Source organism: Quercus lobata, chromosome 5 (assembly GCF_001633185.2).
Source record: "Quercus lobata isolate SW786 chromosome 5, ValleyOak3.0 Primary Assembly, whole genome shotgun sequence".
NCBI classification, from domain to species: domain Eukaryota; kingdom Viridiplantae; phylum Streptophyta; class Magnoliopsida; order Fagales; family Fagaceae; genus Quercus; species Quercus lobata.
In genome coordinates, this window is record NC_044908.1 from 12,417,772 (window position 1) to 12,437,963 (window position 20,192).

Consider the following 20,192-nt stretch of genomic DNA (forward strand, 5'->3'; position numbering starts at 1 on the left):
GATGAGATGACTACTTGATTACTTACCCTTTGTCATTTGTGACAAAAAGGGGGAGTAGTTTTGGGATATGAGAGTAGTCATATACATAGGGGGAGAGTTAGTATAGGAGATTTTTGTTAGGGGGAGTGTCTATATTTTTTAGGGATGTAGTGAGGACTTATGTATTTTTTCTTTTCTTCTTTTATAGATACTTTGTTCTTACTTTGTGATAGCAAAACTTGTACTTATGATGTTATATATATGATGAGGTTGTTATTACAGTTCTTTCACCTATCTTTACATGTGTTGTTTCTTTTCTCTCTTTATGCACATGCTTCTTATTTAGTGTATCCAATCTTTTATTTATGTTTCACACTAAAATGTCGTAATGAGTTTTGTTTATAGTGTTTCAGAAATACAGGTTGTCAAAGTCTTCTTGCCATGAACTCTCTTCTTGCAAAGTTTTTCAAGAGTTTATGTTAGGATAGATTTTATTGTATTCAACAAGTGAATATGAGTTGAGTGATTTATGACTTCTTTTATATGTTCATTTATTTGTTGTGGTTTTGTCATGGATTACCAAAGGGGAGAGATTGTTAGGACATATGTGAATCATGTTAGGAACATATGTCAATATAGAATTGGCTAATCTTTTGACAAAATGCACTTTACTTGTAATTTGGTAGATCTAGGATGTGTTTAATACTTCAAGGAACAAGATTTCAAGTTCAAGTGTCAAAGCCATGCAAATCTTTCCAAGAATCAAGTGAAGAAGTGTTGAATTTTAAAACTCAACAGCTAGCTCAACTAGTATCTATCGAGGTTTAAACAGCTGTTTAAGCCCGATGCTCAACAACTGCTTGATAGATAGGGTATCTGTTGAGATTTATAAAAATTAATTTTTCAGATCTGATTTCACTTCAATCTGTGAATAGATGTTTGGGCTTTCTTTTCTCACAACCCTAAACATATATAAGGATTGTTTCAAGGGTCGTCATAGCTGATGCAACTGAATGCAAAAGTTTTTCACAAGCATATTGTGAACCAAAGACATATGCCTTAGTTCATCATTCTATTCAAGAAGTTGCTGTGTTTGTATACCGTAGGGTTTTGTAACTAAAGAGCTTCGTGATCTTCATCGTGTGGACGAACTGAAGAACTTTGCAGCCAACATATTTCTCAAGTTGGTGAGTAAGCCGTGTACTGGGATCCGCGCATCGAATTGGTTAGTCACATACTGGGAGCCGTGCATTGAAATGAGAGATTGTCACTACAGAACAAGTCCAATTAGGTATTGGGATAAGGGTTCAACTGTAGGTTGATATAAGTTACTGGGATTCCTTTACTTGTAACCGCTTATTGTGATAATAGTGAATTATCGGGAGTAGTGTCCTTAAAATCACTCGATAGAGTTTTTGCTGTGTAGGTTTTCCCCATTCGTAAACAAATCACTGTGTCAATTTATTTTCCACTGAATATTAATTTAGTTGGTGATTTGTTTGTGTTACCACACGCTTATTGCATGCTAATTGAATTAACTAATTAACTTGGCTAATTAATCGGTTAATTCATCACATGGGGTCAATACATTCTTGACCTATCATTTTCCATTTTGGCCTAAAATATTTTAGGTCAAAACAAATGAAGCCATAATAAGTGAATGTTTGAAATGTGTTTTCATGATTGCTGCTACATTAATTTATTAATTTATAAGTTTCACGCAGCAAAATTTTTGTAGCAACTCCAATATATATTAGTCTCTTTTTTAATAGTTCTTAAACATTTCTAGTCTATATATCTATATATAGATTAATAGGTAAAACTGAGAAAAATCCAATTATGTTTTAAATTAGATTCCAATTGTTGTCTAATTTTGCGCCACATGTCCTATTTAAAGTTTTTTTAATTTTTGTTCTAGGTGAGATAATGAGGTGCAAAAAACGAACGATCTAATATATATATATATATATATATATTAATAAGCAAAGCGTAGAGAAAGTTTAATTATAATCCAATTTTGCATCATATGTCTAAATTTATGTGGGGGAATACATCATAATTATCTACTTAAGTTTGTGTCATGTGTCCACTTAAGTGTTTTTAATCTTTGTGCCAAGTGAATTAATGAATGCAAAATATTAAGAATCTAATATTAAAGAACTATAAAATAAAATAAATACCGGTGTACCGTTTCAAAATTACAACAGTTATATATATATATATATATATATATATATATGAGCTCATTGATCTCTAAAAAAATGTGTATACACTATACAGACATATATTTAGCTTATATAAATTATTATATTTAATTAAAATCAATTTTCTTAATTTTTTTATGCAAACATGTCCAAATTATTTTAAGCCCAAGCCCATTAAATTTTTTTTTTTTCACGAATTAGAAAAATAGAGAAGGCGGAAGACTTGTCCAATGTCTGCCCATTAAGTTTGTTTTTTAAATAAATAAAAAAGTAAAAGATGTTTAAGATGAAATAGAATTAGTGGTTGACAGTAAACTCATTGGTTTCTCGCATTTTACAAAAAGTAAAATAAAGGACATTTAAGAAGAAAGATGGTAGAAGTTGGCACTTGGCAACAAAATCTATTGGTTTCTCAGCCGAGTAGAACTGCAGAAAGAAAGAAACAGTGGCAAAGAGCGAGGAAGAAAAAGAAGAAACGTGATGCAAAGATGGCGAGTTCAACTCTAATAGCATCTCAATAGTGGTGGGCCTAATGACTGAAGCTTAAAAAATTCTTCTTGGACCCAAGGGGGCGCAGGCCCCCACTATGGTCCTTCCCTGCCTACAATCCGCTCTTACACCCCACGTTTTTATTTATTATATAAAAATTCAAATTTATTGTAGATAATTAGAATATATAATTTTTTTTTTCTTGTTTCATAAAATTTTAATCAGAGTAACGTTTTAAATTTCTTGAAACTTGGATATTATGTGGTGTTTGGTATGAGAGAATCTACATTACTCCTAGCATTTAGATTATTGGGAATGTGATGCCTTGTAATTTGAATGTCTAAGAATGTAACTATTCTTATGTTTGGTTTAATTGGGAATCTAATAAGATTCTTAGGAATGTAAGATTATAATATTTGATTTATTCCTAGAAATCTTAACTGAATTATTTATTTTTTCCATTTTATCCTTAGATTTGTAAATCCAATATAAGTTTTTTTTTTTTTTTAATATTCCTCTAAATAAATAATGAAAAACAAAATATAAACTATAAATTATGACAAATCCAAAAACACTTATACAAATATGATGGGTCGTTAAAAATTAAAAATCTATACATTTTGTATCATTGTATAACAAACATCAAAAGCACCCGATATAATACAAATTATTAAAATTGTAGAAACAAAGCCATTAATCTAAAAACAAAAAACTAGATGAAGCTACCAATCCAGATTTATATTTCTAGCAACTAAACAAAACTAATATTTGAGATACGAATAAATACATTAACAAATTTCCATGAAAATAGATCAATTAATAATTTGTTGAGAAACACACACAACAATAAAAGTGAATACCTAGCAACAATGGAGGGTCCCCTTCAAACTTTTTTTTTTTTTTTTTTCACACGTGAAACCTAAATAGAACTTTGTTAATGAATATATCATCAACAAAGTTGTCTATCCTGTTTATGTTGTTTTGGTGGGAAGAGATAAAGACAAAGGAAAAGATATTGATGATTTGTTTTATATTTTATCTCAATTGCTTAAATGATAAAGATAAATGGTTAGAATTGTCAATTTATAAAAAAAAAAATACAATTTCCTTTAAGTTTGCACTACAACAAAATGTACTTTTAGTGACGAAAATTAGTGAGGATATATTTTTCGTCACTAAAAATACAGATTTAGCGATGAAATATGGATTCCATCGCTGATAATGAAAAAAATTATAAGATTTAGCGACGAAAAGTAATTTTCATCGCTATTGGTGATCTAAAATATGGGCACCAACGAGGAAAAATTTGGCGCAAACTTAAATAATCTGGATACCACATTTTTTAAAGGAAATCCACATTCCTACTGAAAGGGAGTTAAAGGGAGAATCCAGTTTTCCTAGGCATTTGATTCCCTAGTGTGATTTACAACCAAACATGGGAATCTTTAGGGCTTGTTTGGTAATAATATTTAAATATAGTTTTTTTGTTTTGCAATCCATAAAATGATGGGTCTCACACTTGAATTTATTGTTTGGCTAATATTTTCTGAATACAATTTTCAAAAAACTGTATCCGATTTTCCTAGTTTAGAATAGGATTTTGAAAATGGCTAAGAGGGTGTTTTCAAGATACAGAAAATGTTTTTAATGGTATAGTTGTAAATAAATTAAAAACAGTGAACCTCACATATTTGTCCAAACTTTTTTATCTCTTAAATTAAAGAGCTTATCTTTATCGCTAAAAGAATTTTCACATTTTAAATTTGAAATTTATCATTTTTAAAAAAAAAGTACATGATGAGTTATATTCCCTTATCATTATCCACACACACACACACACAAAAGAAAAAAAAAAAGAAAAAAAAGAAGTAATTTACAGATTCTACATGTTACTTTTTGCAAATATATTTTTTTTAAATATCAAAAATAGAAATGGTCTCTCTAAAAATTATTTTTTGTTTTTAGTATTTTGAAAATCATTCTTAAAAGTGGAAGCCAAACACGTATTGTGGGGGCCAGATAGCTAGAAGGTATTGTTAAAACTGTATATATTGGGCTTATGGCCCAGTCCGAGGATATTTACTTGTCCGAGGATGGTCAAATAATGTTATTATGGGAATGGTAGAAGAGGAAGAGATAAGGATTGTACATGATAGTCCAAAAGATGTCCGAAGAGAAAAGTCACATCGGAAATGTGGATCCGAGATCAGTAGGAATGTCCTATCGTCCTGAACATCCTTCCAAGTTGCATCACAGTTAGAAGTCAGACATTGGATAGGAAAGGAGTAGAGGAAGGCAACAAATATCTTCAAAAGCTACTACCTCCGCATTAAATACATCCCAGCTAACTCTCTGGCCGCATTAATGTGGAGTTGATACCTAAACAGTGGTGAAGCAGCCTTACAGCTGCTAGTTGAAGGTTCTGGGAGGTGTTGGATGGGACAACAAAGAGTTCCTGGAATCTAACCTACACGTGTATGGTGGGGATGATGCCAAAAATTATAGTATATAGCATGGAAAGGTAGCTTGAAAGAAAGAAAGAAAAATGATGGTAACGATCCTTGAACTCTTGTAACCTTGATCATCAACTTGACATTATAACAGAGCTTCTCGGACTATGCCGAGGACAAGTTTTCTGACCATACTTGTATTTGATTCTCTTACAGCTGCTAGTTGAAGGTTCTGGGAGGTGTTGGATGGGACAACAAAGAGTTCCTGGAATCTAACCTACACGTGTATGGTGGGGATGATGCCAAAAATTATAGTATATAGCATGGAAAGGTAGCTTGAAAGAAAGAAAGAAAAATGATGGTAACGATCCTTGAACTCTTGTAACCTTGATCATCAACTTGACATTATAACAGAGCTTCTCGGACTATGCCGAGGACAAGTTTTCTGACCATACTTGTATTTGATTCTCTTAAATAAATAACTGTTACTGTCTTTCTTACTGACTAGAACTAGTTCTTTTACCCACGCTCTACAAATTCATTGTTTGGGTTCATTGGGCTAAAACCCAATCCTATATTGGGTTAAATCCAAATTCAGTCCTTACAATTGGCGCCATCTGTGGGGAGAACTTGGTCTATTTTGAAGGTATTTCGAGTGCAACATTTAGGATGGAAGAAGCAGGTCTACACCAGGTAGCAACAGGTTCACACCAGGTGGATGCGAATCTACACCAAGTAGAATCAAGGAGGCCTCAACATAGCAATCCGTTTATGAACCTCGAACGGAGAGGGGATCGTAAAGGAAGTGTGCGCACAGGCATACTAGTAAAAGCCAGTCTAGAGGGAAGAGCCGTGTTTCCCATGCAAAGAATAATAGAGACATGCAATGTGAGATCGATGAGTTAAAAAGGGAATTGCGCCACGCACGATGAAGACGTTTATCACCTAACTCCAAGCTGTCCTCTAAGGAGACAGATGATGCTAGTTATAGACAGAGGTCCAGAACTCCGCCCAACGAGTCTTTCTCCCACGATAAGGAGTACCACCATAGACGTAGATATAAGAGCCCGCTTCTTAAAGGCCTGGGGAATGATGCCATGAGCAAGGCATTGAGTCAAATCTATAAATCACCCTTCGCATGAAGCATAGAAGGCGCGAGGCTTCCTCGGCAATTCCATCAGCCCACGTTCACCATTTATAATGGTCGACCAAATCCGATGGAACATGTCAATCACTTCAATCAAAGGATGGCAGTTCATTTCAAGGATGAGGCTTTGATGTGTAAAGTCTTTCCATCTAGTTTGGGCCCCGTGGCTATGAGGTGGTTCGATGGTTTAAGGGCGAATTCCATTGACTCCTTTAAGAAGCTCACCCAGGCTTTTGGCACTCGCTTTATCACTTGTAGCAGGGCTTCTTGGCCTTTGGGTTCCTTATTGTCTATGTCCATGCAGGAGGGGGAGACTCTGAAGACATACTCGGATAGATACTAAGAGATGTTTAACGAAATAGATAGAGACTTTGATGATGTGGCCATTAGTACTTTTAAGGCCAGCCTCCTAGCCGAGCATGATTTGAGGAAATCTCTGACTGGTAAGCCTGTTATCAGTGTGCCCCAACTTATGGATCGGATTGACAAGTACAAAAGGGTTGAAGAAGACCAATTGCAGGGGAAAGGAAAGGCTAAGGTGATCCCTCAGGAGATGAGGGATTTCAGGTCGGACCAGTACAATAATAACCGACCTCGGAAAGACTTTGTTGGGCAGCCAGGATCTGCCAACACCCAGGTGGTTAATGCTGTGTTCCAAGAACCAGTACAACAGGTTCTGGAGAAGGTTAAAAACAAGCCGTTCTTTAAATGGCCGAACAAGATGGTAGGAGATCCTATGAGACGTAATCAAAGCCTTTATTGCCAATATCATCAGGACCATGGACACACTACCGAGGATTGTAGAAACTTGTGGGACCATTTAGACCAACTGGTTCGGAAAGGGAAATTAAAGCAACTCTTGCATCATTCTAGTGGCCGGGGGAGTCAAATGAGTTCAGAGTTTCGAGGAGATGCTTCTTCGAGACTCCCTCTAGGCATGATAAATATCATATTTGTTGCCCCAGGGAGGACCGAATCTTACCCCTCCAGGATAATGTCAATATCTCGGTACCCAGTTGAGGAATCCAGTTCAATGCCGAAGAGAGTCAAGATGGGCATCCCACTGGTGTTAGGTTTTTAAGATGAGGATAAACTTGGAACCATACAGCCTCACGATGATGCTTTGGTGGTTACACTTAGAATTGGTGGGTACGATGTGAAAAGGGTGATGATCGACCAGGACAGCAGAGCTGAGATTATGTATCTTGACCTATATAAGGGGTTAAATTTAAAACCTGAGAATTTAACAGCCTACAGTTTTCCTCTGGTGAGTTTTGAAGGTAAAATGGTCATTTCGAAGGGTCAAATCAGACTATCCATACAGACTGGCTCGGATGTGGTGGAGGTGGACTTCATTGTGGTAGATGCTTTCTCTCTATATACGGCCATTATGGGCAGACCTTGGTTTCATACCCTGGGAGCTGTTTCCTCCACTTTTCACCAGAATGTGAAATATCCCTCTAGAGGCCAGGTTTTGGAAATATTAGAAAGTCAGTCTACAGCTAGGCAATGTCTGGTAGCGGCCATCCAACATCAGCCTGAGGTTGAAATCTCAGCCACTGCTTAGAATGGTTTATAGCAATCAGAAACTCCGGCGTTACTCTTCAATAGATCAGCCGACAAAATGAAATGTGAAAATCTAGAAAAGGTAATTGTTGGTGATGATCCGGAGAAGTTCTTTCAGGTTGAGGCTTAGCTACCTCTACAAGAAAGGGAACAATTGGTTGAATTTCTTAGAAAAAATGTTGATGTATTTGTGTGGGGGTGCGTACGAAGCCCCGAGTGTAGATCCAAGCTTCATTTATCATCATTTGAATGTTAATCCTTCCATTACCCCCAAGAGACAACCACTTCGGCACCCATCCAAAGAGCATGCCGAGGCTATCAAAAATGAGGTAATAAAGCTCAAACAGGCAGGGGCTATTAAGGAAGTTTTTTATCCTCAATGGCTAGCTAACACAATGGTGGTGAAAAAGAAAAATGGGAAATGGCGTGTGTGTGTGGACTTCATAGATCTCAATAAGGTTTGTCCAAAAGATCATTTCCCTATACCTCGGATAGATCAGTTGGTGGATGCGATGATAAGTCATCCTCGGATGAGTTTCCTGGATGCCTTTCAAGGATATCACCAGATACCACTAGCACTGGATGATCAGGAAAAGATAGCTTTTGTCACTCCCACTGGAAACTATCATTACAAAGTGATGCCCTTTAGTTTGAAAAATGTAGGGTCTACTTATCAGTGGATGATAACTAAAATTAACAATTTTGAAACAAAAAATAGAGCCGAGAAGGAAAAAGTGTGGTGAAAAGAAAATATATGGAAAGAAACAAAACTAAGAGGGTTTGAGGAAACTTACAGGTTTGAAAAGAAGGTCCTTGGACAAATTTTTGGTATTTGTAGACACACAAGGAAGTGAGAGAGAGTGACAAGTTCAGTGTATGAACTCTAGAACTGTGTAATTGTTCGAAGTAGGGAAAGGAGTTGATTTGAAAAGCCATTTATAGTGGCACAGAAGTTACAAGCGGGAAAATTCCTGCTCGTAACCCCAGGAAATCCTCCACCGTTAGATTTACATCATGTCGTTGAACGTGGGGGACAAAAGTATCGTCAAAATTTAATGAGGGCGCGCTCTGGACGCCGAAGCATCAGGAGCGTGCCTTGAGCAGGTAAAAAGGCATTTGGGAGTTCGGATAGACGGGATGTAACCGTAAACAGGGTGGGCTGAGGATATCAAAATCCTTCTTTCCTCCCGAGGAGTCGAAAAGCAAGATTTTGAGGGGCTATTGTGGGGGCCAGATAGCCAGAAGGTATTGTTAAAATTGTATATATTGGGCCTATGGCCCAGTCCGAGGATATTTACTTGTCCGAGGATGGTCAAATAATGTTATTATAGGAATGGTAGAAGAGGAAGAGATAAGGATTGTATATGATAGTCCAAAAGATGTTCGAGGAGAAAAGTCACATCGGAAATGTGGATCCGAGATCAGTAGGAATGTCCTATCTTCCTGAACATCCTTCCAGGTTGCATCACAGTTAGAAGTCAGACATTGGATAGGAGAGGAGTAGAGGAAGGCAATAAATATCTTCAAAAACTGCTACCTCCGCATTAAATGCATCCCAGCTAACTTTCTAGCTGCATTAATGTGGAGGTGATACCTGAACAGTGGTGAAACAGCCTTACAACTGCTAGTTGAAGGTTCTGGGAGGTGTTGGATGGGACAAGAAGGAGTTCCTGGAATCTAACCTACACGTGTATGGTGAGGATGATGCCAAAAATTATAGTATATAGCATGGAAAGGTAGCTTGAGAGAAAGAGAGAAAAATGATGGTAACGATCCTTTGAACTCTTGTAACCTTGATCATCAACTTGACATTATAACAGAGCTTCTTGAACTGTGCCGAGGACAAGTTTTCTGACCATACTTGTTTTTGATTCTCTTAAATAAATAACTGTTACTGTCTTTCTTACTGATTAGAATTAGGTCTTTCACCCACGCTCAACAAATTCATTGTTTGGGCTCATTAGGCTAAAACCCAATCCTATATTGGGTCAAATCCAAATTCAATCCTTACACGTATAATATAAAAATTATTTTTAGAAAACTAGTTTCAAGTTCAATTTTTTGAAAATTGTTTTTATATTGTTTTGAAAACAAAAACAAAAATCCTCCTATCAATCAGGCCCTTAAACATTTTTGAGAATCACAAAACATTATCCCGTACTAAATGCCATATTAGAGTTTAACTTCAAATAAACTATCTTATATCTTATCTTAAAAATTAGAGTCCCAGTAGTTGATTTCCGTTCTTATCTTCATGATTAGCATAACAAAATGTAGAACTCTTCTCGTTTCGAAACAGAGGACAATTTGCATCCATTAGGACCATTACAATACGAAGCTAATATTTTTCAGATCATGCGTGGTCGACACAGTCAGCAAACTAAGTAGGAGGGGGAAAAAAAATGCAAAAATGCTTCTTTTTTTTTTTTTTTTTGAGAATCAACAAAAATGCAAAAATTCTTTAATAAAAAAAGAAACAAATAAAATTATTATTTCGTGAACAGTTTCAAATTTTCTATATACATTTGCTCTCTTAATAATGGTTGTCAATTTAAGAATAGGAGAAATTATACAATACTTTGGGAGTATAATAATGTCACAATCTCTCCCCTAAAATGAATAGCAACAAAATTCATGGTATGATCCATTATTCATATAAGAGATGAAAATATATTATTGTACTTCGTATTGTAGAATTTTCTAACAAATAGATCCGATTCTATGCCATCCTCACTACACACAAAAAATCCAACTCTATTTATAGAAATTCAAAGACATTTTTTGCCATTCTCCTCTTTAATTCATGCACAGAGAAGATGGAAAATTATTGAATACTTCGAAAGTGCTATAAATGTGTATTCCTCATTCTCACACGAATTGTGAATCCCATTATGAATTTATTAGTGAAACCCACTATTATGTGAGAGGAGGGAGTATGCATTTGTGGTATCCCGAGAGTATTCTATAATTATTCTGAAAAGATTGGCCCAAAAGCAAAAATGATATTCTATCTTTCTCTTTTTCAATCATACAATTTAATAATTATGGTACTTTTTGTCTTATTGATAGGTATTTATTATTATTATATTTGTATATGAAACTATTGATTCTATAATATAAAAAAAATACTTTCTCAAAAAAAAAAAAATATATATATATATATAGATATAATCAAAAGAAAATACAATTTGGTAAAATTATAAAGTTTGATATAATTAAATATAGGAAGTTTTTAACAGATCTTTATAAAAATTAAATTCAATTAAATTATATATTAGAATTATGACATGGAATATTGTGAGGCCTCAAGCGCTTATATGGTGAAATTTCATGAGGTCAACAAAAATTTAAATGTCTTCGGTTTTATATATATATATATATATATATATTATTCGACGACAAAGTATTTTAACAGTTGAGCTAACTAAAATCCATCATATCTTTATCTATATATCAATTTTTTCCCAAGATGCCAAAAAATACCAAAATTACCCTTGGTTAATTTTAAAATTTTATAAAAGTGCCCTTGAGAATCATCAAACAAGCATTAAACCCAGAAGAAACCTCCCAAAACTATAATTTTGCCTTGATTGCCCTAAAATTATAGATCTCAAACAAAATTTACAATTTTACCCCAAAATTACTAATTTCATCTCAAAAATACAATTTTGCCCTTGAAATCACAAATTCACTCCAAAATACTCAAAATTGTAATTATGCCCCTCAATTTTGCAAATAGATCACAGACATCAACCCCATGCTATAATAAAAGTAATATCATTCCAAAAATATTATTAACCACAATGCCACATGAACATGAACATTGTTCTTAATATATTCAATGTCTTTTACTTTTTCAAGATATTAGACAAAGAAGGGACAACTATGACTACCTCATCTTACTCTCCTTATCGTTAAAATGTAAAAAGATGACAAAATGCCTTATTTCAATTGGAAAACAAATTGGGGTCATGAAAACCTTTCAAACACCTCAAATAGCAAAAAAGGGTTAAATTAGGATAAACTCAAGAGTTTTGTAGCAAAATGCGAGGTTTGACCAACTCTAACAAGAAAATCCAACATTCTGATCTAATCAATTTTCACTCAAACAAAAAAATGTTTAAATTCCCTTTTAAATGGTTGGTTGATCACAAAGATCATATTTAAATCGAACAAAATATCATGAAAGCACAAAAATTTCCACAAAACACATGAAAAATTGGCTAAGTATGGAAAGTTTAACTTAAATTTGACCAAGTGTGAAAATTTTAACCTAAATTTGACTTAAGTCAAAACTTAGTTAAATGATCTTAGAATCATGCGGGCCATAATAATTTCTTTTCTTTTCTTTTTTTGGGTTTTTTTTTTTTTTTGAGTTTTAATGTGCATGTCTACTTATGTGTAAGACAAAATTATTTTGTTTAAAATTTTTTAAGAACAGATTGTTTGTTTTGGGTAAAATTAGCCAAGTGGGCCTAATTGTTTTTATTTTCTATCGCTAATTTTTGTTATTGGACTAAATTTTTTGGACTTTTTTTTTTTTTTTTTTTTACATTTTAGATGTATAAATTTTTTTACGGCCTTTAAAGTAAGGAAAATGCTAGAACTATAACTTTTTTTACAAATTATTGATATGGTGAGTGGTTACTGATAAGAAAAAGTGTGATGTAAGTGGTTGGACTAAATGTGAAATAGTAAGAATGTGTACCTGAACAATTTGTAATAGTGTTATAGAAAAGTTTGTGGTTGTAGCACTACTCTTAAAAAATTCAATGATATTGTTAAGGGGGAAAAGTTTAATTTTATAGAATAAAATTGCTAAAATATATATATATATATATATATATATATATATGTGTGTGTGTGTACTAGTATTTTTTTTTTCCCAAAGTCAATGTATAGCTTGCGATCAAAATTTAGAAAAAATTACATGAAATTCACATTTTTTATTTAACAAAAACTTAGTCTTACATATCTTTGTATTTATAATGTCATTTATATCTTCTTTTATTTTTACGGTCTATTTTATTGTTCATTTTTAATTTTATGACTTAAATATTTTGTTTAGTTTACCAAATATATTATTTTAGATTAAATAATCAATAGATTCAATAGTAAATGTTTCAACTCATACTCTCCACTCTCCTGTAGTGGGTTGTAAATTTGTGATACAATTTTGGATGCTCAATGATCCATTATTTGGGTATTTCAAACCACTAATAAAACGTGATATTGTTATAAAAGAGATTATTTAAATAGAGAAATTTTTTAAGGAGTTGAAAGACCTTTGAGGTTATATTAGAGTATTTTTTTTCTAAAGGGGAGAAATACTATGTGTCTAACTTATTTTGATTAGTATTGGTCAAATAATAATATATGTAAAGTTGTGATTTACAATTATGTTTTTGTTGGCTTTAATTCCGTGTCAAATTTTGATTGTATTTTTGTTCAATCATTTCCCTATATATATATATATATATATATATTTTTTTTTTTTTTTTTTTTTGTGGGATTCAATGTAAGGGTTGAGTGTGAGAGTTTGGTGAAGATCTATGAAGAAGGTGAATTCACGACTGGCTCGCGAGTGACAACATTGCCAAGGCCGTGTGAGAAGCACATACTGGAATCTAAACAGTCTCATGCCAGGCTGGATTTCGCAAGTCACTTCGCAACTTAGGCCAAGTCGCAAGTGACTCGCGAAACTTACTGTCTGGAACTTTTTAAGTGTGCTTTTTCTCATTTCTTTACTAACACTATATAAGTCCACATTACCCACGAAATTGTAAGGAGTTTTTCTAATGAAATTTTAAGAGAGAAAGTCCTAGCAATACACTTGAGAGTTAGAGATTGTAAACCCACAATCATCTACACCATTTCTCTTAAGTTCTCATCTACTCCTACCTCTCCAATTGCACATCCTTGAGAGGTACTTAGCCCAAACACTTACCTCACCCAATTTAAGTGTTGAGAGAAATTTTGGTGCATGTGGAAAGCATTGAAAGAAGCCATTGATTGGCGGATGAAATTTGGAGCTAATTGTGAGATCCGGATAATTAGTGAAGACATGACTCTCGGTGAAGCCCGTTGGTAGCTGGAACTTGGAGGGTTCAAGTACATTGGGTAGATTAGGCTTGGAGGGTCTTTTTGATATTCGTGTACTCCAACTTTATTCAATAGTGGATTGATTTCGGTTTAGAGGGTCGCAGAGAGGTTTTTCGTCAAGTACTTCGGTTTCCTCTTCGATAACACGTCTTGATGTTATCTTGTATTTGCATCTCTCATCCCTTACTCTTTAAGCTTTATATTTGTTATTGCTTGCTTGTGGTTATAGCTTAGAGAGTAGTTTTGGTTATTGCGTGTCATTTACTTTTGTTCCACACTTAGACAAGTTAGAGTAAAAGCAATTAAGTTGTAATTTTAAAATTGGAGGTCTAAACAAGCTATAGTGTTCTACACTATTTGAGCTTTCAATATAGATCCTTGTGTTGATTCAAACAAATAAGTATGGTTAGAGCACTCACAGCAATGGTGCTAAAAAACTATATTGGTATATTTTAGCTCCCCATACACAAAAAACAAGCCCCAACAGTGGAGCTATAGTTATTTTTTTTAGCTGATTTGCTACAGTGCCCATCTATAGATAGATGTGCACTGTACCTATGAGCCAAAAATATATATAATTTTTTATTCTGCCGGCTCCTTTTTTTATTCATTCTTTCACACCGTGCCTATTCACTCTCCTCTCATCTCTCTCTAAACTCATCTCTCTCATTCACTCTCCGGTCTCTCAAGCTCGTCAACGTTGCCGACCCATGAAGCTCGACTCATCCTCATCCACGACGTCATCGAAGCTCGATGTCACCGAAGCTCCCTCATTCACCGTCACCGATCAGCCTCAAACCCACGCCGCCATCTGCCTAAGACCCACGCCGCCGATCGCCTCAAATCCACGCCACCAATCGCCTCAGACCCACGCCGCTAGCGGCAAGCCACCGCTGCCACCCATCTCTCTATTCTCTTTGCTGTGATTGAGTTATATATATATATATATATATATATATATATATATATATATATGTATTTTCATATGGGTTTGGTGGCTGTGGTGGTGGTGGTTAATTTTGGCTATGATAGTGGTGGTGGATGATTTTGACAGTGGGTTTGTGGATTTTGGTTGTGGTGGTGGTGGTGGATGATTTTGGCTTTGGCAGTGGGTTTTGTGGATTTTGGCTATAAGTTTTGTGGTTTATGGTTGTGGTTGTGGTTGTCATGGTTGGTTGTCACGGCTGGTGGTTTGTGGTGATGGGGTTGTGATTGTGGTTGTGGTTTTTTTTTTTTTTTTTTTTTTTTTTTTTTTTTTTTTTTTTTTTTTTTTTTCTATGTTGTGTTGTGGTTGCCAAAGTAGAGTGGTGGTTGTGGCCAGTGGTGGTGGTGGTGGTGGTTGTGGTTGTAGTTGTGACTTTGGCTGATAGTAGAGGTGGTGGTGGTTGGTGCTATGGATGTTTTTTTGGGTAGTGGGATATATTATTTTATTGTAGGAAATATATTATTTTATTGTGATGTTTATATTATTTTATTATGTTAAAAACTAAAATAGATATACTGCTGCAGCATGTATGTAGGTAAAATAGATAAAATAACTTTTATTGGTGCCAAATAACTAAAATTATTGATCCACTGCTGTGGATACTCTTAGGATGAGTTATGATTTATTTTGCTTATAAATTTCAGAAAGTTTATTTTTTTTTTGGTAATAAAATTTTCGAAAGTGGAAATTTCATGTATTAATTTCTGGACTTATCTCCTCCTCTTCCAAGGTTCTTTCCATAAGCCTGCGACAATCCATATAGAACCCCTGCAGTTGCATCAAAATGTTTTACGAATGATGCACCAGCAGTAATATGTCATCTAGTGCTTCATCTGAATACTCCAGTCCCGCAAAAGAAGACTAAAGGAACTAATCCATCTGATTAAATAGCTATTTTCTCCATTTAAAAGTGTTGATGCTTTGCTCCCTCCTGCTGGAAATATTTTAGTGAATAAGCAAATGATGATAGCATAATAATAACCCAAATAATTAACAGGAGCAACAAATAAAGAGTCAAGGAGCATTTTTTGTGTAATAGAAATTATGTGGGAGAGGAAGAAAAATTTAAGGACAAGAAAATTAAAGAGGAGTTCTATTGTTCTGATTGAGGAAGAGAGTGATTGCTACTTGTGGGAAAGATGTGTTAAATTACTTACAACAATAAGATAATGAGTTCGCTTACTAAAAAAGCTGATCTCCAACGACCACAGATAGCTCTTAAATGCTCAATGGGTTGGAAAAGAGAAAAAATAACAGTCCGAAACAAAACTGATCCAGACTCACATGCATGAGGCGAACTGGCAGGACTCCTGGGATTTAGATTAGAGTTGGGCAAGGCGTGTGATATAAACTAGGCGCAAGTCTGCACCAGACCCACTATTTTAAGATATCAATAGAGATTTATAATGACTTATAATCACAAGAAGGAGCTCACTCCAAACCAACAACTCATTGGTAAGTTGTTGCACATATATGGCCCATGAAGTTAGGGGGTGTTTGATAGAGGAGTTTGAGTAATGTTGTTTGAGTGTTTTTGATATACATGTGGGTGAAAAAGTGTGTGTAAGTATGTTTAAAATACTTAAAATATTGCTCAAAATAGACTACCAAACGGGCCCTAAACTCTTGTCAGCACGCAAGAGGGATAGGTCTTGAACGTACTGATTTTTGTTTAAGTTCCGGATATAGGAGTTGTTTAAGAGGCCCATTTATAGATAGATAGATAGGTTAACGAGAGAAGTGTGCAATTACAGGGAAGTCCATTTGTTTCATGGAATTAAATAATTATAAGGCAAATCATATTATTACACAAATTAAAGAGGATATAAAAAAATGTGCAAATAACCCTATCATCATAATATAATGGTCCATCATTTATGATGATAGAATTATTTGCCCAAACAATAGTGAAAAAAACAACGCAGTAGTGGTCTATAAAAGTGAGAAGATATGCATGGGAGTTTGCATTACAAACTTTCTAACGACATATGTCTCACTCAATTTCAAGTTCTAAAAGGTCTCAAGCCTTGTGCACCAAATTGCACCACAGTAAAACAAACATTAAAAATATAATTTCATAGAATAGTGATAAGATGATTATATATATATATAACAATCCAACACCTTCTATAATTCAAACATTAAAGTTATTTTACCTCCTATTACATCATAAACAAAACCAATATAAATATTTTCAGACTTTAAGAGACTGTCATGTTGCAATTAAAAGTAACTTGACAGTTTACCAAAAAAAAAAAAAAGTCTTGACTTAATACTGCGCACTCTTGGTATAATAGTCTATCTATAAGTATAAATTCGTGTAGGGTGAGGGGCAAGGGTTTAGGTTCATATATTTAGCAAAAAACTTCATACGCATATATAAACTTGATTAAATTAAGTTAAAGTAGATTTTCTATCTCAAATAAATAATAATAATAATAATAAAATAAATAAATAAAAATAGTAAAAAGTACGTGACTTGACTCTTTTTAAATTGCCAATAAAACTCAAAACTAAAGCTTGGTATTGATTATTCAATTTTAGCTAGCTAGCTAATGTTTGATCTGAATATATCACTCTTCAATCATAGTAGTAGACTCACACGTCTATCTACGCATAAACAAATTAAACTAGTAAAAAAACGTTTTGACCCATCAATATATCTATATATTGATAAGATTCTTGTGTAATAAAATTTTTAAAATAAAACTAAGAACACACCAATCTTTACAAAATTGACTAACTATAACCGCTCACAATGAACCACTTAAATAAGTTGTGAAAATAGGTATGTTCATAGTATATATTATTGAAAATTTAATGCTAATTACAAATACAATTTAAAATATATATATATTGAGAGAGAGAGAGAGAGCATAGCCATTAAAAAAGTTCATGGAATGATTCATTTAGTTTGTGTTTTAGATTACATTTCAGTTATTGACTTTGTAAGCGTTATCTATCATAAGATGACTTCATTTCCCCTTCTTGTGAAAAATAGAATTACGCGTACGATTTATTTATTTTTTTAACATTCTTTCTAGTGGGTCAAATTAATGAGAATGGTAGTTTCTTATACAATATAATTTTCCCCTTTAAATACCCAAAAGTCATCCATTTTGCCTTAAAGTTGCTAAAAATAAAGAGGTTAAATATTGTCCTATTATTAGTTGAAATATTCAAAACACATCTAAAACACCCCATCTCAACACATTAGCAAAGCTCACGTAGTCACATTCCCATCACCAATCCAAATTCACATCCCAAAAATGTCGCTGTGTACAACTAAATTTGTTAGGATCTCTTTTTCTCTCTTTCTCTCTCTCTTCTAATATATCTGTCTGTCTCTCCTTTCATTTCTCTCCATCTCTCATTTTGTTTCTCCTTTTCCTACGAGAAAATAAGGGAGAAAACACCAGAAAACAAAGCCCCCATCAAGCCAAAAAAACTGCACCTAAGCACCCCCGCCGGAAACGCAGTCGATATCTCTCACCCCTTAGCTCCCAATTACCAACAAAAACAACTACAACAACAACAAAAACCTACCATGAACATTAATAATAATAACACTACTACTACTACAAGACATGGTAACGGCACCACCCAAGCATGCGCTGCATGTAAATACCAACGCAGGAAGTGCGCTCCTGACTGCATTCTCGCCCCTTATTTCCCTCACGATCGCCAAAGACAATTCCTCAACGCCCATAAATTGTTTGGTGTCAGCAACATCACCAAGATCATCAAGAACCTCAATCAACCCGACAAGGACGAGGCCATGCGTACCATTATTTTCCAATCGGATGTTCGTGCCAACGACCCTGTTGGTGGGTGTTACAGGATCATACGCGAGTTGCAACGCTTGATTGAATATAACAAGGCCGAGCTTGACATTGTTCTTCATCAACTTGCTATATGTCGTGCTCAAGCTCATCAACAGCAAATGACAGAGGCTACAGATCCTACAATCAACTGTGAGATGGTCGGTGTAGATCCTTTGAGTTCATACAATAATGCATTGCAATACCATTATCTTGGACCGCATCAACAAGAACAGTTCTTTGTTGTTAATAATCATTTGCAAGAAGATGTCAATGCATGGACGACCGTCCAAGATTCTGCATCAACATTGTCATCTTTGCACGTTAATAAGCATGGCCCAGACAGTGAATGCGATGATGTTAAGCCGGTTTTTGATGTATCTTGTGAAAGAAATGAGATTAAGTTCGAGCCGGAAGAATTGATCGCAAGGAGGTTTGTACCATTGACACAATTACTCCTATCGTCGTGATTAGATTATCCATCTCATTTTTGGATGGATGGTCTATTTGTGTTTTTCATGATTGTTCAACTCTTTGTGATGATGTGTTGTAAGAGAAGATTGTTGTTTTCTAATAATATTCAGAGGCTAGGCCTGAAAGATAATCAAGAACTCCAATTTCGTTTTGAATGTAAAAACTCTCCCAAGTTATTTTGCTATCAATAAATGTTGGTTTTATGTGAATAAGTTCTCATTTTGGATTTGAAATATATTGTCCATTTGGTATTGGCTTTTTCATTTAGCTTTTCTAACAGTTTTTTTATTTATTAATATGATAAGTAGTGTCTTCAAATGGCATGAAACACACCATGGGAAGATCTCATGTCCATGTTAGATCTAATCAAAGAATTGCAACATTCTTTAAAACATTTTTACATTTCATTGTTTAAAGACATGAATTTATTTACGCATCAGGAAATCGTTTCTAATATCCATTTTTAAGATCAACCAGTGTTTTACAACATGAAAATAGTTATAATTGTATTAATAAAAATAAAAATAATTGTACTTGTTGGAACGGTGTAGTTCGTGGATATTTTTCCCATAGAAAAATTAAGGTTAGCATGTAATCACTGTTTAAGCCTTAAGGTTAGCAAGTTTCCACATTTTCCTTCTGTGTTTTTTCGGCTCTCTTATTGAAATTCAAATAAACATTTGCAGTGATGAAGTCACCTTAAGGATAGACAATGCGACATTAAAAGAAGATGATGGTTCCATCCAACAAGCTCAGGATCATGATCTAAAAGGAGCAGCTACTTTGTTTACCCTCACAAATTGCAACAGTTGAAAGTTTAGCAAGACATATAGAATAGCAAACCTCTCATATCATTTTGTTGTCAGTACTTAGTATAGTTAAAACACATATCCAAGGCCGACTAAAACACATTTTGTGGATTTAGGAGACAATTTTAAAGTGAGGCCTTTTGCAAAGAATTATTAGTTCTTTCAA

The 20,192-nt window shown here is 34.2% G+C and overlaps 2 protein-coding genes across 2 annotated transcripts; both read left to right on the forward strand.

Annotated features, from left to right (window-relative positions):
* The first annotated feature begins 6,615 nt into the window (after positions 1 to 6,615).
* On the forward strand, positions 6,616 to 7,836 carry LOC115989966. Its single transcript, XM_031113829.1, has 3 exons — positions 6,616 to 6,807; positions 6,886 to 7,335; positions 7,378 to 7,836. The coding sequence occupies exons 1-3, from the start codon at positions 6,616 to 6,618 to the stop codon at positions 7,834 to 7,836; spliced, it is 1,101 nt and encodes a 366-aa protein (XP_030969689.1).
* Positions 7,837 to 18,271: 10,435 nt separating this feature from the next.
* LOC115988369 (LOB domain-containing protein 22-like) lies at positions 18,272 to 20,192 on the forward strand. The gene is made up of 2 exons (XM_031111908.1): positions 18,272 to 19,176; positions 19,904 to 20,192. Exons 1-2 carry the CDS (start codon positions 18,470 to 18,472, stop codon positions 20,028 to 20,030), a joined length of 834 nt encoding a protein of 277 aa, XP_030967768.1. The 5' UTR covers positions 18,272 to 18,469; the 3' UTR covers positions 20,031 to 20,192.